The sequence below is a fragment of the Abramis brama genome (genome assembly GCF_963993115.1).
Source record: "Abramis brama genome assembly, chromosome: 10".
NCBI lineage: Eukaryota > Metazoa > Chordata > Actinopteri > Cypriniformes > Leuciscidae > Abramis > Abramis brama.
Genome location: NC_139972.1, coordinates 192,693 through 208,557, shown reverse-complemented (window position 1 = coordinate 208,557; position 15,865 = coordinate 192,693). Strand labels below are relative to the sequence as shown.

General features: G+C 45.1%; 1 protein-coding gene across 1 annotated transcript; it reads left to right on the top strand.

Annotated features, from left to right (window-relative positions):
• The first annotated feature begins 554 nt into the window (after positions 1–554).
• gap43 (growth associated protein 43) lies at positions 555–15,518 on the top strand. The gene is made up of 3 exons (XM_084125903.1): positions 555–850; positions 7,929–8,463; positions 14,959–15,518. Exons 1-3 carry the CDS (start codon positions 821–823, stop codon positions 15,024–15,026), a joined length of 633 nt encoding a protein of 210 aa, XP_083982029.1. The 5' UTR covers positions 555–820; the 3' UTR covers positions 15,027–15,518.
• Positions 15,519–15,865: the final 347 nt, after the last annotated feature.

Genomic DNA, 15,865 nt, shown 5'->3' with positions numbered 1-15,865 from the left:
ACTAACATTCAGAAGCTCTTCCTGAGTCTCTCCGTAAGGCTGCACTCGCTACTGGTGATTCTGGGATTCTGGATGAGGGAGATTGGCCTGTTCTGTTATTGCTGGAGTTTCTGAAGCTCGTGTAAAGACTCCGCCCTCTTCTGAACGGAGGCGGAGCTAAAGCTCATTTGCATTTAAAGGGACACACACAAAACACAGCACGTTTTTGCTCACACCCAAAAAGGGGCAAATTTGACAAGCTGTAATAAATGATCTGGTATTTTGAGCTGAATTTTCACAGACACATTCTGGAGACACCACTGATTTATATTACATCTTGAGAAAAAAGGGGCATAATATGTGTCACCTTTAATGTGGCCTGTTCCTGTGTTACAGATCTATTGGACACACACACACACACACACACACACACACACACAGAGGTGCTCATATAAGCGCACTGGAACCTCAGCGGACAGATTTATGCATTCATATAGAGTGTGATCAGGGCGGGGCCGCGCGCGCGTGTCCGCGGGAGGGGTGGGCGCAACGGGTTCATCGGCGCGCGCGCCTGTGTGTGTGTGTGTGTGTGTGAGAGAGAGGGAGGGGGTTTATAGGGTGGGATTTACTCTCATTGTTGGCAGTGGAGACAGACAGACAGTGTGACTGAGGCTCAACTGTGATGAGTTTAAGCATCAGAATCATCAGCTGTTGATACAGCCGGTGTGTGTGAACGACAGAGAGAGAGAGAGAGAGAGAGAGAGAGAGAGAAGAGAAGAGAAGAGGAAGAGAAGAGAAGTGAAAAGGAAGAGACAGAGCGAGACGCTGAAAGGATACAACTATGCTGTGCTGTATCAGAAGAACTAAGCCGGTAAATATCTGGATTATTCAGTTTTGCTACAGTAACCTGTGTGAGGATGATGATGATGATGAGCACACACACTCTCTGTAAAGCGCGTGAGATCAGTGTTTAATCAGGACTGTACCTGTCAGACAGGTGTATCATCATGCTGCATTATAAGAGTGTAGTAGTGAAGCTGGTGTGTGTGTGTGTGTGAGAGAGATGAGTTTCAGGGTGTGGTGTGTGTATGTGTGGGTCTCAACAGATATTAGTGTCTCGATGGAATTATAATGATTTCTCTGGAGATGAAAGTTGGATGTAATTAAGCTCTCAAGCGGGAATGTGAATGTTTTATGAAGCAATAGAAGGTTTAATGTTCTAAAGGCTTTAGAAGAGAGAGAGAGTGTGTGTGTGTGAGAGAGAGAGAGAGAGCCGCGCCTCGCGCCGCTTTTGAGGAATCCTGTCGTGTTCGGGTCTGTTCAACATCTTTACTCATCTTTACCGCAGGTGAATCATTCGCCTCTCTTTTGTTCTTACACTCCACTGAACGCGACGCGAGGAGAACGCGAGCGTCTGACGCGAGACTGTGTGTGTGTGTGTGTGTGTGTGTGAGAGAGAGATGGAGCTGTAGACATGAGGAAGATGAAGGGTGTGGTCTTCTTGTCTCACTCCTGCAGAAACACGCGCGCGCGCCCACGCTTCTGCGCGAGTCTTTATTTGAATATTGTGAATCAGGTGCAGATCTGACGTCAGCGCGTTATAACGGCGCGTGAATATTCATGAGTCAGTGCAGGTGAATTATAATCGCGACCTGAAGATTTTAAGGCGTGTCTGTTCTGTGTGTGTGTGTGTGTGTGTGTGAGAGAGAGAGAGAGAGAGAGTGAGTGTCTGCGCGCGCGTATCTTGTGTTTGTGTGTGTGTGTGTGTGTGTGTGAGAGAGAGAGAGTGTTGAGTGTGAGTGTGTGTCTTGGGGTGTGTGTGTTGCGTGGGTTGTGTGTCGTGTGTGTGTGTCGTGGGGTGTGTGTGTGTGTGTGTGTGTTTGTGTGTGTCGTGGGGGGGGGGTGTGTCGTGTGTGTGTGTGTGTGTGTGTCTCGTGGGGTGTGTGTGAGTGTGTGTGTGTGTGTGTGTGTGTGTCGTGGGGTGTGTGTGTGTGTGTGTGTTTCGTGGGTTGTGTGTTGTGTGTGTGTGTGTGTCGTGTGTGTGTGTCGTGGGGTGTGTGTGTGTGTGTGTGTCGTGTGTGTGTGTCGTGGGGTGTGTGTTGTGTGTGTGTGTCGTGTGTGTGTGTGTGTGTGTGTGTGTGTGTGTGTGTGTCGTGGGGTGTGTGTGAGTGTATATGTGTGTGTGTGTGTGTGTGTGTGTGTGTGTGTGTCGTGGGGTGTGTGTGAGTGTATGTGTGTGTGTGTGTGTGTGTGTGTTTCGTGGGTTGTGTGTTGTGTGTGTGTGTGTGTGTGTGTGTGTCGTGGGGTGTGTGTGAGTGTATATGTGTGTGTGTGTGTGTGTGTGTGTGTGTGTATGTGTCGTGGGGGCTGGTGGGTTTAAGGTGTGGCTCCTTCACTAATACTGCAAGACTGTTCAGATTTATCCTGCATAATTTTATCTAACGTGCTGAAATATTTCCCCATAATCAGATGATTTTAGATCCTGTATTGTGAAATATTTCCTCCACAGGGTCTAAGACTCAGAATCAGAAACTGTCCCCGTACGAGACACCGGTTGATCTGAAACACACTCGTTTCTGTCGGATTATTGATCTTGTCTTCACTACTGGTCATTTTATCGGCTTTTGTTTTAGCGTGACCTTTGAACCCAACAACCTAAACCCGGTTACGTTCCCAACCATCAAATGAAGTGACCCATGACTCATAGATGTGTGTGTGTGTGTGTGTGTGTGTGTGTGTGTGTGTGTGTGAGAGGATGAGTTACGATCAGGCCTCGCTCCAGATGATGCTGTCAATCTCCTGACTGGACACGCCCTCTTTTTCCTGTAAAAAATGAATAACTCTTCAGTCTACAGACTCCAGCCTGTGAGCTGTCTGGCAGGACACATGACACGCTTATTGACTGCCTTTTCCCCATATCGTATTTTAGTAGTCATCATAAATTAGGTATAAAACACTCATTTTTAAATCGGGCATCATGTTACCATGGAAACAGAGCTTTATAACCTTTTAGCTGGCTCCTCCCACTAGTGGGCGTTGTCATTTTTCATATTTTACAAAAGCTTTGAAGTTTGGAGAGTGTATTTTCACAGTTAACTGGTTAAAACCGTTCGTCATATGTGTGAAATATACATGATAAAATACATTCTCTCATGAACCAGATCACATCAAACACTCCTGAAGATCAAGTTAATTTTTAATTGCTTTTTTTGTAGAAAACTTTCAGTCTATTGTTCGTTTCATTCTAACAGTTATTCAGCCGTTAACGAGCTTCACTTCAGAGATCAGCTGATGATGTCATAATGTGTGGTGTGAATATGACTCGAGAATGACTCACTCTGAGTGACATCACACACACACACACACACACACACACACACATTCTCACACACAGACACACACACACACACACACACACACACACACACACCTGAGCAACAGGTCCAGACCTGAGCGCTGTGTGTGAGAACACCTGTTGACCATCACAGTGTGTGTTATTTTAGTATCATTGAGAGTATATTTTTTATTAATAATAAAGATCTGTACGGATGGAATATGACGCTGACTGACAGCCAGAGATGCGTATTGATTAATATTGAGTGTAACACAGTCTGCATCTACAGGTTATGAGAAGAGATGCTGCATAAACCTCCGCTCACACACCCAGTCCACACACACACATACACACACACACACACACACACACACACACACACACCCAGTCCACACAGAGCAATAAATCCACACACATATGCAGAAATGACACAGTTCTCTGCAGTGCATTAGTACGATTGCATATATAAATGAAAAAGTGTTTTGGAATCAAATAGCCTTCATCTAACTGTCATTTATTTGGCATGCATTCAGTTTGCATTTATGATTTTACACTATTTTCATCTGCTTTAAGCTACTTATGAGTTTGTTCTATGAATGTTTTTGTCATGCATTATATATGTCACACATTTTCTTTCATTTTATGCTTGCTTTTTTTCATTAGACACATTTGAATATTAAATTAAAAGGCCCTCTGTGGACAAATGCCTCCCTGGACCCTGATGGACGAGGTAAATATTGACCATTCATATTCAATATTCACCTTTCTCCCTTTTCTTTTCTTCTTAGTCTGACGTCAATCTCTTTCATATCTTCACTTTTGCTTTGCTTTTAGCTTTGCCATGTTATGCAGATATTGATTATTAAAATGAACAAGCTAATTATATGTGATATTGGTTGTGAGCAGAAAACACTGATGTGAAATGAGTGTGTGATCCTGAAGAGACTGAACTCCAGCTCTGATGGCGTTAATCATGTCGGGATGAATCCCAAAGGGAAACATGGACTTTTTTTGCAGGAGTCCACGATTCTTGAGATCCGTTTGGATGATTATCACTCACTTCATTGAAAAGTTTTTTAAACAAAAGGGACACAAAGTATTTTCCTTGAGACTGAAGTTGAGACTCACTGATCCTTCAGGTCACCAATCCCAGGAAAATTGCTCGGCATGCTTGTAATTGTGGGATTTCAGCAGCTGAACATCCTTCCAAGTTCTAGTTAGAAATCACTGATCCAGATTCTTCAACTGGACATCCGATTAAATCATCATTAGCCGCGTTTCCACCGAAATTACCCGGAACAATTTGTCCCAGGAATTTTTTCCCAGGAACTTTTTCCCCCAGACCTGTTGCTGTCTGCGTCTCCACCGCGGTCTAAAGTACCGTGAAGATTAAGGCAAATAGTCCGGTGACATAGGACTGCCCGCGACTTTACAGTTCCCGCTGGATTTCATCCTCTGGATTTAAGCTCAGTAAAGCCTGAACCTCGTCGTCGGTCCATCATATTTTTTAAACTCCATTGTTGATTCGAATAGCAAACAACTGTTACTGCACGCACCGCAACAGATTTAAAAAATGGTGGTTGAAATAAAATTCTGCGTGAATTCAACCAATTAAAATGCGGCATGAACTCGACCAATCAGCATGTTCAGTGCCCAAGTCCCACCCCTGAAAGTTCCTGAACTTTGAAAAAATACTACCTCGCGAGCAGGGACTTTCCGAGGGGGAAATATTTTCCCGGAACGTCATTTAGACCCTGATTCCTGCGGTGGAAACACACTGAGTACCACCCCAAAGTCCCAAGTTCCTGCGGTGGAAACGCAGTTATAATAGTACATACAGATGCATGATGGGAAGGTATTTTCCGTTGGCCGTTCACTGTAAAGGCTTGTTCACACCAATGACAATAACTATAACAAGATACAGTAGTTTTAAAAAATCATTCAGAAATGTAAAAATGTCCACACCACAGCATTTAATGAACAGAACGATATTGTGTGTTGGTGTGGATGCTAATATAGTTATCGTTATAGTTCTTGGAGTGAACGGGGCTTTAGAGACCGATCCATGTGTCCAGTCAGTCAGTCGGTCCATTTTGTTTGTAGCTTCACCAACTTGGCTTGAATGGTCAGTTCTCTATTGTATTGAGACTATCTCTCCACTCCGACACACATCCTATACGTGAGGAAATTTGGCCCTCCAGGTCTGGTAACGTGGGTACTCTTCAAGACAATCCGGCTTAGTGCCCTATAAAACACCTATAGTGGTGTGAATTCATTGCTTCTTTGATCTCCACTTTGTTGCAAGACGTGGAAGCTCAGTACTTTATTCAGCTTGTAATCCACTTACTTTAAGGTCAGGCGTCGGTCTGTGAGCAGCCTCTCAGGATTGCTGTGTAAAGTTTTCTTTTTTCAGTTGCATTGATAGAAGTTCTATGTAAGGCGTTTTGCATGCGGTTGCATAAACCTAGGAGCAGCAGTAAGATCCGAGCAAACTTCTTTCATGCATTACTCTGTCTCTGGTGTGCCGCGAAGTGGCCAATCCAGTCAGACACGTTGGATGCACATTGTAGTATAAACATTCACGGGTTGCTTCCTGGGTGTTCTGGTATCGGGTTGCCCAAGCTCCCCATTGGCAAGGGTCGCAACTTGGGCTCTTTCAACAATATCCGCTTTCCGACCGGAGGAACCTTTTCACAGTTCCTAGAACTATTGGCTAAAGTACCCGGATGTCGGCGTGTTCGCACCACAGGAACTAGGAACGATTTTAGTTCTAGGAACTCCATTTGGAGGAACTAATTTAGGTCCTACTTCAGAGTCGGGTCTAAACCAGCACTATAGGAACTACCCGTGACGTTAGTGTACGCTGATTGACCGAACGCACGTGGAACACCAGCACCCGCCATTTTTAAAACAGCTATATGTAAACACACAGATTATAGCCTATATATTTACTCCATAAACTAACTATACAAACATGGAAAACAGTGATAGATGGGTCTCTAAACCTTTATGCTGAAGAGAAAATCCAACGCAACTTTGAGGGGACCAAGCCAAACATGATTAGCCTATGTTTATATGCCCAGCTAGCAACACTGGACATCAACCACACGGCATAGGCTAATAACCTTTTTTTCATATACTGTCTACTTTCTATAACAGTTCTATCTAATATCATATTAAACAGTACTGTTAGACAGATCGCTAACTAATGAACACAGAGAATGCGAGCATTGTTTGCTCTGGCGTTCTCAGTGCCGCCAAAATAAAGGTCTGTCGCGCCGTGAAAATAAAAGTCACCGTGCTTGCGTCACTCCCTTACTCCTCCTACCAGTTCCTATGGCCACTTGGCCAGTGCGAACGCAAACAGCAAAACCGATTTTGGGGGAGAGTAGTTCATAGAACTTTTTAGAAGTGGACAGTGGACAGTTCCTAGAACTAAGTTCCTGTAACTACTTGGTCGGAAAGCAGCTTATGACTTAGGGGTTGCAGTTTTCCGGTGTACCTCCCTTGACAATGGTTCCTTTGTGACCTACAGTTGTAGACCCACAACAAAGAGAAATATTGTGGGAAGAGATTATTGGACTCCTCAAAAAAAGGGGCCATCAGGGAGGTGGAAATAGGCAACCGACAAGCCATTTTATTCCATATTATTTCTCCATACCCGAACGAGATGGGGACCTAAACCCAATCTTGGACCTCAGGGGTCTAAACCACTGAAATGCAAAATGCTGACAGTTATACGACGCCGATTGGTTTGCCACTCTCAATCTCAAGGATGCCTACTTCCAGATCCCTATCTGGGAAGGTCATTGGCAGTTTCTGAGGTTTCAGTTCTCCTCCACAAAAACAGCTGGTTTCACCAACCATTCAAAACCAAAATAAATAGTGTTCCAACCAATCACCGACAGGGGTGGGTGTTGTGAGGTTTTGCGCTCATGTACGGCTGCCTATGACGGCTGCACGCGAAAACCTCACAACACCCACCCCTGTTGGTGATTGGTTGGAACACTATTTATTTTGGTTTTGAGTGGTTGGTGAAACCAGCTGTTTTTGTGTGCAGATCTCAGAGCCTAGGCTGCCTACAGCGACGCGGTTTTTTGACGGCATGCTTATGGGGCGGGCAGCTAGCGGATCGTTAGGAAAGGTTAGATGAATGTGATCATTTATGTTTGAAATCGCTGATACAACCTTTAACTGTCCCCCCCTATTTGTGCATATATGTAAAAATGCACTTAAATAGTTGAATAAATAATAATTCATGAATGATTTGGTTGGTCTCTTTTTAAAGAAGACACTCAAGATTATTACAGAAGTGAAAGCAAATAATTAAAGTGTAAAAAAAGTTATAGAAGTTTAAGTTTATTGTAAAGAAAATGTACTAAACAGCCACTAGGTTACACGCACACTGATGCATTCTCCTATTACAGACTAATAGATTTCTGTCACAGTGTCACAAACCTGCTGCCAAATATGAAACCAATGATGAAACCTTTCCCAGATCTTTCAATCATATGTGTAACAAAGACAGTTTGTCACTTGAGTTTGCTTGAATGTTTTACGGGTACATGCAGCGGCTCGGATGAGTTACTGATGGTGTTTGTGTTTCTGGTCTCAGGTTGAGAAGAATGAAGAGGCCGATCAGGAGATCAAGCAGGATGGAACCAAACCGGAGGAAAACGCCCACAAGGCCGCCACCAAGATCCAGGCCAGCTTCCGCGGACACATCACCCGGAAAAAAATGAAAGACGGAGACAAAGACGAGGACAACGACGCCGCTCCGGACGAGTCTACCGAAACCACAGAGGAGAAGAAGGAGCGAGTCTCTCCATCTGAGGAGAAACCGGCTGAGGTTTCCACGGAAACAGCCGAGGAGAGCAAGGAAGCCGAGCAGCCTAACTCGCCTGCTGCAGCAGAAGCCCCGCCCACCTCTGCTGAAGCCCCACCCACTTCAGCAGCTGACCCCACCCCCTCAGACACGACCACTAAAAAGGAGGAGCAGCTGAAGGAAGCGGTCGAGCCTAAAGAGGCTGAGAGCACGGCGAGCACCGATGATGCCAACGCACAGAAGGAGGAGAAGCAGGAGGAAGCCAAACAAGCCGATGTGCCTGAAGCCGCCGAGAGCCAGGAAACAGACCAAATAGACAAAAAGGGTGCGTCAGAAACACAAACACTCAGGGTCCTATCATGCACTCGATTTAATCAAATGTAAAATAACACTGCACTTTATCAATAAAATATATATTACAAATATAGTTAAAGTTATTCAGTCAAAAACAAGTGAATCTGTTTGATTAGTGTTATTATAGAGATGGCAGCAGGAATATTAGGCTGCTGTCACTTTAAGAGTTGCACAGATCCAATATTCTGATACACATCTGTGAAAAACACAGAAAACAGAGTCTCTCGCACTTGAATTATTTAAAGTCATATTGAAATGCTCACAAAGGAATCGATAAGAGGAATCGAAATTTTAATTTTATAACAAGTATCCGATTCCTGACCTCAAGTATTCGAAATTTCATCGTCCTGCTCCACGTTGTTTAAATAGCAAATGCATTTGCGCCCATCTGTGCTGGTCTGAAAACCAGGTGTGTGTTCAGGATCATTGTTGGAGGGTTGCTATTTTGAGGAACTGAAATAGACTGAGCCATTGACCAACTGAAACCTGCTTTAAAGTCAATGGCGCAGTAGTTTTTTGTTATTTAGATGGTGCGTAAGTAATATGAGCCTATACGCTTACACTCTGCTTATTATACACACTCTGCTTATTACACAAACAGGGATGCGCAGCAGTACACAAACTAGCCAAATATTAAAAAGAAAAGGATTACAATGTAAAAGATGATTACTGTGTACATAAAGATATGATGAATCCGGCTTGTCCTGTAGATGGTCTGCGCTTTAACCACACACACACACACACAGCTTTAACCTTGCGCACGAGCTGATCCGTTTCCTTGCTAGAGAAGCGTTCAGTCTTTCCGCTTGTAAATTCCTCCATGTAAATAGCGAATCCGCCATGGCGCGACCGCAACTGGCTTTTAAATGGAATGGGACTTTCTGATTGGTTTATTGCACGTTACGCCTAAAACACACCCATTACTCATTAAGAGAATAGAGACAAAACACATTCATTACTCGTTTAGAGAATAGGGACGACCCTTTTAGACCAGCGCCGGGAGCACCGACCATTTGTCACATTGTTAAACAAGCAAACGTGGATTCAGACGCCATAAGTGCACTTGCGCTGTACGCTTTAGACCATGAGCTTAGATCGTTAAAATAGAGCCCAGAGTCTGAAAATCATCCAAGTCATCAGTGTGAGTGTAGAGTAAAATAGAGTAAAAAACAACTCAAACCGTCAACTAGAAACAAGTGACTTTATTTTCTCAGATATCAGTGAGACTGTCACTGTCACAGTCACAGTTTAGTTGGTTAGTTTCAGCGGTTTAACCACATGCTCCTTCTCCATTGAGCATTCATCTATTCAGACCAAAGACTACATTAGAAATTAATAGGGTTGGGTATCGCTTGAATTTGAACGATTCCGATTTCGCTTCTGCTTATCGATTCCGATTCTTATCGATTCCTAATTTTGATTGCAATAAGGTAAAATAACCTAGATATCATTCACATTTAGTCTTATTGCAAAAATTTTATTGTGGCTGAATATCATGAACAGAAATCAACAAGCTAAAGAACACATACACAAATAACGTTTGCCTGTGATTTAAAAATACCATTGAAAAACAACTAACCTAACTAATATAAACTTCAAGCATTATTAAAGACAAGTAAACACTCAGTAATCAAAAAAGAACAAAAAAAAAATTAGCAATCGCAACAAATAGATACAACTGAACAAAGATACTGTTGAAATAAACTGTTTTAAGATTTTCAAGTGTTCAGGTACAGAAACTGTAATCAAATGTAAAATAACACTGGACATTATAAATAAAATATACGTTACAAATATAGTTACAGAAGTTATTCAGTGAAGAACGAGTTAATTTTCTCTGTCTTCTGTTGTTTGATTAGTGTTATTATAGAGACGGCAGCAGGAATATTAGGCTGCTGTCACTTTAAGAGTTGCACAGATCCAATATACGCGAGTCTCTCGCGCTACAATGATTTAAAGTCATATTGAAATGCTCACAGAGGAATCGATAAGAGGAATCGAAATTTTGCGATTCGCAACCCTAATTTTCTAACAATAGGCTACTGTTCGTAACCCCGGTTCTCTGAAACATCAAGTGGAGAGATCCACCTATGGGAAGGGCATCCGCACCTGACCTTTGCAGAAGCATCCAATTGCACCAAGTCTGGCCTGACAGACAGAAGCACGTGTGACCTGACCCGCCCCTTACCAAGTGTATAAAACACCTGCACGCGCTATCTTTCCTCAGTGAGCATATTTGCTTCTCGTGCAGCAAGCGGGGCAAGCTTGGTGGATCTCTCCACTCGATGTTTCAGAGAACCGGGGTTACGAACAGTAACCTATTGTTCTCTTTCATCATCTCATGTTCGAGATCCACCTATGGGAGATATGGACAGCTCCCTGATTGCCCAATACACTACAACGAGGCCCTGAAAGCCAGAGAACGGTCACCTGGAAAGGTGGTGCCTGACACATCACAAACAAGCCCACCACACAAAGTGAGGAAGACACATAGCAACAAAGAATAACATGTGGTAACATGCAATTGTGAATAAACCTGACCACACTTATAATGGTGAATTATATGGTGCCAGGTGCAGGTTAGAAACATGCTTAGTGACTTTAAAAATGCTGGGCTAGGCAGCCCAGGCTTAAAGAGGGGTAGAGGGCCTAAGAGCACAAAGCTACAAAGAGCCCACACCCAGGACAGAATGAGCTACCGGGGTTCTGGTGACATCGAGCCGGTAGTATCTGACAAACGTATGGGGAGAAGCCCAGCTTGCAGTGGCATAAATGTCCTGCAAAGAGACTCCGTTAAACAGAGCCCAAGAGGTAGCCATACCTCTAGTGGAGTGTGCTCTGATGCCCTCTGGAGGCTGCACTCCCTTAGATTCATATGCCAAAGATATAGCTTCCACAAGCCAATGAGAAAGGCGTTGCTTGGAAATGGGGTTCCCTGAGTGCGGGAGGGCCCAAGAGATGAAAAGCTGTTAGCTTTTTCTAAATGAGCTGGTCCTGTCTAAGTAAACCTGCAGGGCACGTACAGGACACAGAGCGTTCAACCTCTGATCCTCTGTGGAGGAGAAAGAAGCTGGCTGAAAAGCGGAAAGCTCAATCACCTCACACGTGAATGCCGGGAAGCATTTTGGCATAAAGGCCGGGTTGGGTCTGAGAAAAACCTTATCTCCACTGAGAGAGAATTTAGTGCACGAGGGATGAACAGAGAGTGCATGCAGATCACTGACACGCTTGGCAGATGCCAAGGCCAGGAGCAGAGCTGTCTTGAAAGACAAAATCTTAAGGGAAATACCTCCCAGGTGCTCAAATGACTGTTGAGACATTGCCTCCAGCACCATGGAGAGGTCCCACTCAGGAACTACTCCTGGGGACTGGAAGAGAGCGGTGCGTGCCCTTCATAAATCTACGAATAAGGGGGTGTTGCCCCACCGTAGCGCCGTTGAACCCCACATGACATGCAGCGATAGCCGCTAAATAGACCTTAATAGTGGAAAAGGATCTTCAACTATCCATAAGGTCCTGCAAAAAGCATAAAATATCAGCGATTGAGCACTGATATGAAGTTGACCGTCGCCCTTCACACCACTCTTCGAACACACGCCACTTACAATCATATAGGGGCCGTGTAGAAGAGGCTCTGGCACACTGAATGGTGGCGACAACACGTGGGGGGAGGCCTAATATGTTTAAGTTGGCCCTCTCACAGGCCAGGCCCAGAGGGCCACCCTGTCTGGGTGTGGGTGGTAAATTTCCCTGTACGCTTGGGACAGAAGGTCTGTGCGAAGTGGGAGGGGCCACGGCTGGGCATACAGCAGAAGGATAATCTCTGAGAGCCACGGTGCCTTGGGCCACCTGGGAGCTATCAAAATCATGGTCAAGCTCCGTTCCCTCACCCTGGTCAGAGACAGCGTTATGAGGCAAAGGGGAGGAAATGTGTAGAGCAGCATGTTGGGCCACGGATGGGCCAGTGCATCCACGCCGAGGGGGGCATCCTCGTCCCGTAGCGAGAAGAACATAGGACAATGGGCGTTTTTGCGCGAGGCGGAGAGATCTACGGTTGCCTGGCCGAACCTCCTCCACAGTTGACCCACTATCTGAGGATGGAGGCGCTAGTCCCCGTAGAGAGAATTTCCCCTTGACAAGAGGTCTGCGCCCCTGTTCAGTATGCCCGGGACATGGGTCACCCGTAACGACAGAAAGTGCCGCCTGCTCAACTTGTGTCCAATGGGCTGGTCGCCCAAAAACCTGGACCGAGAAGCCCCTGGAGCTGAACATCAGGAAGGCCTCTTCCGACAGGGTAGAGTTGGTGGGCTTTTTCGCTGCAGCTGCAGTGAAAGACATCTTACCCCAGGGCTTAGATGGATGGTTGGGCTGCTGGCTGGGCTGCTGGCAGGGTGGCCTGCTGGCTGGGTGGCCTGCTGTGAGCCTTGGGTCTGGCTGTGTTACGATACGGCCGTCCCGTGGCCAGGGCCTGAGGGGGCTGTGAAGGGGGTCTGATGTGGAGTGGCCAGGTCATTCACGGTAACAATCTCCTTCCAAAGCACTGGCGATGGTATGTCTTTCTCCAAATGTGTACTCATATCCTCCAACAGCTCAGCCTGGTAGGCTGAGAGGAGGGAGGAAACTTTTAGAGCCCGTACAGCGAGAGCCGAAGCCTTGTACGAGGCCTGAAAAACATATGCTGAGAAACGGTCCATCTTATTAGGGAGAACTGGCTTAGGAGGGGCTAGTAAACCTCCCTGCGAGGGGTTAAGGTGTCTGGCAATCGAGGGCTCGATGGTGGGAGGGTCGCCCATACCACACGCTGCCATATCCTTAACCTCAAGACCCGCCAAGCTGTGCTTAAGATCTCTCCAATAGTGATGCATGTGCTTAGTGCACGCGGGGAGGACAGGCATGAGCTGCTTCCTAGGACCGGATGGGTGGCCTAGGAGTTTGCCGTCATACACATCCCTATCTTGGTCTGTCTTTCAGGCCTTGTACAAGGCTTCGGCTCTCGCTGTACGGGCTCTAAATATTTCCTCCCTCCTCTCAGCCTACCAGACTGAGCTGTTGGAGGATATGAGTCATCTCGAACACGAGATGATGAAAGAGAACTGTGTAACACTTTACAGTAAGGTTTCAACAAACAACTGCATTTGTTTAAAAGAACTGACTATGAAAAATACTTCAGTTGTATTCCATTCAATGCCGAGACGAGCGGCCGCTCGCTCACACACCTCGAGAAGGACCGCGTGCGGCAGTGCAGCCGAGCCGCTAACCGGGGGAGCTTTGGCCGACGGGATGGTTTCCTCGTCGTCCGAGCCATCAAGTATAGCGGGGTCCTCGTCCTCGCCTGAGCCGGGCGGCTCATAGTCAAGCGAAGAAATACCGAGAAGGATTTCCTCGAGTAAGCCCTTGTTGGACTGGTCAGCCCAACTGAGAGCAGGCATGCTCTGGGAAGTCCCCGGAGCTGCAACACTTTCACCCACTCCAAAATCCGAGTCGTACTGTTCGTCCGTGCTTTGGGTGGAAGCAACCTTGAGTCTACGTTGAAGAAGCTTCCTAGGCAGAGTGAGGAAATGGCTGCAGTTCTCTGGAAGTGAAAGCGCTTCTTCCTGCGTGCTTTAACCCCATGCATACTATGCAAAAGGAATGGGTATCCTTCGCGGCAATGAGTGAACCGCAGGCAGCAGGGCATGTGACTGCGAGTCTGACGGGTTAGCAGGACCGGAGAGCTTGACTTGATCCACGAGAGAGGTGAAAGCTAAGAAACAGGCAGGAAGCCTGAGCGTGGGTGGCTTGCAACCAGAAATAAATCACAACTAAATGCAACTGTCTGACAATCATGCCTGGCGGAGGCAAATCAGACTGTGGTGAAGTCAGCGAAAACAGTTGAGCTGCGAAGCAAAGAGGTCGCGTGAAGCGAATAACAACTGAGGAAAGATAGCGCGTGCAGGTGTTTTATACACTTGGTAAGGGGCGGGTCCATTGGACACGCACTTCTATCTGTCAGGCCAGACTTGGTGCAATTGGATGCTTCTGCAGAGGTCAGGTGCGGATGCCCTTCCCATAGGTGGATCTCGAACACGAGATGATGAAAGAGAACTGGGTAACACTTTACAGTAAGGTTTCAACAAACAACTGTATTTGTTAAAAAGAACTGACTATGAAAAATACTTCAGTTGTATTCCTTTTAAAACTAATGTTAGCAAAGATGAATAAGTACTGTAGCATATATATTGCCTATTGTTAGTTAATGCATTAGCTAATGGGATCTTGTGGTAAATGTTACCCAAAACTGACAGAAAAGTAAACCCGCCATACATTAATTTGAATCCATTGTGGTTTGACTGAAAGCTCTTCACTGACCAGAGTTTCCGTTTCGGTCTCATTCATGAGCATTAACATTGAGCATATGAACATTAACCCAAGCAGAGGTTTGTAAGTGTGTTTAGTTTGTAAGTTTGTTTTGTTGTGATCTTTTCAGAGGCCGTGGAAGACTCTAAACCAGCAGAGGAATCCGTTTCAGACGCCGGCAAAGAGGAGAACGTTTAACACACGACCAGAGAAATGTAAATCATTAATGATTGACAGACTGCTCTTTACCCTGATGATGAAGACAGTCTGCTTTTATGTTTGTCCTCTTTTCTGGTGTGGCAAAGATTTTCTGACATTTGGAGGGAGTTTTCAGATGCTGAGGTCAGCGAAGGACACAAACCTTGAGCTCTTCTTCTTCTTCTTCTTCTTCTTCTTCTTCTCCTTCAGTGATCTCTTCTGTCCATCGTCTGCATCGCATGAGAATCCTTCCTCCAGAGACCAGAACCTTCTCACACGCACACAACTTATACATGTGGCTTCTTTTAATGTCTGTGGTGTTATATGACCGTTTAATTGGAGATTATTGCTGCACTGATGTTAAAAATTGAGAAAATCCAACAAAAAAGAAAAAGCTCCAGCCTTTCTTGTTCAAGTGAGTTTGAATATAAGGAGTAAAATCGTGGAAAATGGTTTCATGTCTGTTTTCAAAATAAAGAAATGTGCCAATTACATCGACGACTTGTCTTGTTCTTTCAGCCTGAGTTTGTCTGTGAAATACATGCGATTTCATTTACAGTTGATGATTATTAATCAGGATCATATCTATTGTCAGGTGTGTGACCAAATCATCAGTATTAATCTTTATCTGCGAGAGCTAAATGATCCTAATGTTTCAACTGGAAAACCCAGTTTGAAACATTATTAACCTGTCTTGTCAAGTCAAGTCGAGTCACTTCATTTATACAGTGCTTTAACAATATAGACCGTTTCACAGCAGCTTTACAGAGATAACAGGAGATTACAGTAACAGAGATTGTTTAGGCTTTACAGCAGATCTAGAATAAAGTTATTGTCCA

Excerpts from the sequence above, each read along its gene's own strand:
- gap43 (XM_084125903.1), top strand. The coding sequence starts at position 821 with ATGCTGTGCTGTATCAGAAGAACTAAGCCG. Across the intron at positions 851-7,928 it reads GTATCAGAAGAACTAAGCCG|GTTGAGAAGAATGAAGAGGC; the intron begins GTAAATATCTGG and ends TTCTGGTCTCAG. Across the intron at positions 8,464-14,958 it reads AGACCAAATAGACAAAAAGG|AGGCCGTGGAAGACTCTAAA; the intron begins GTGCGTCAGAAA and ends TGATCTTTTCAG.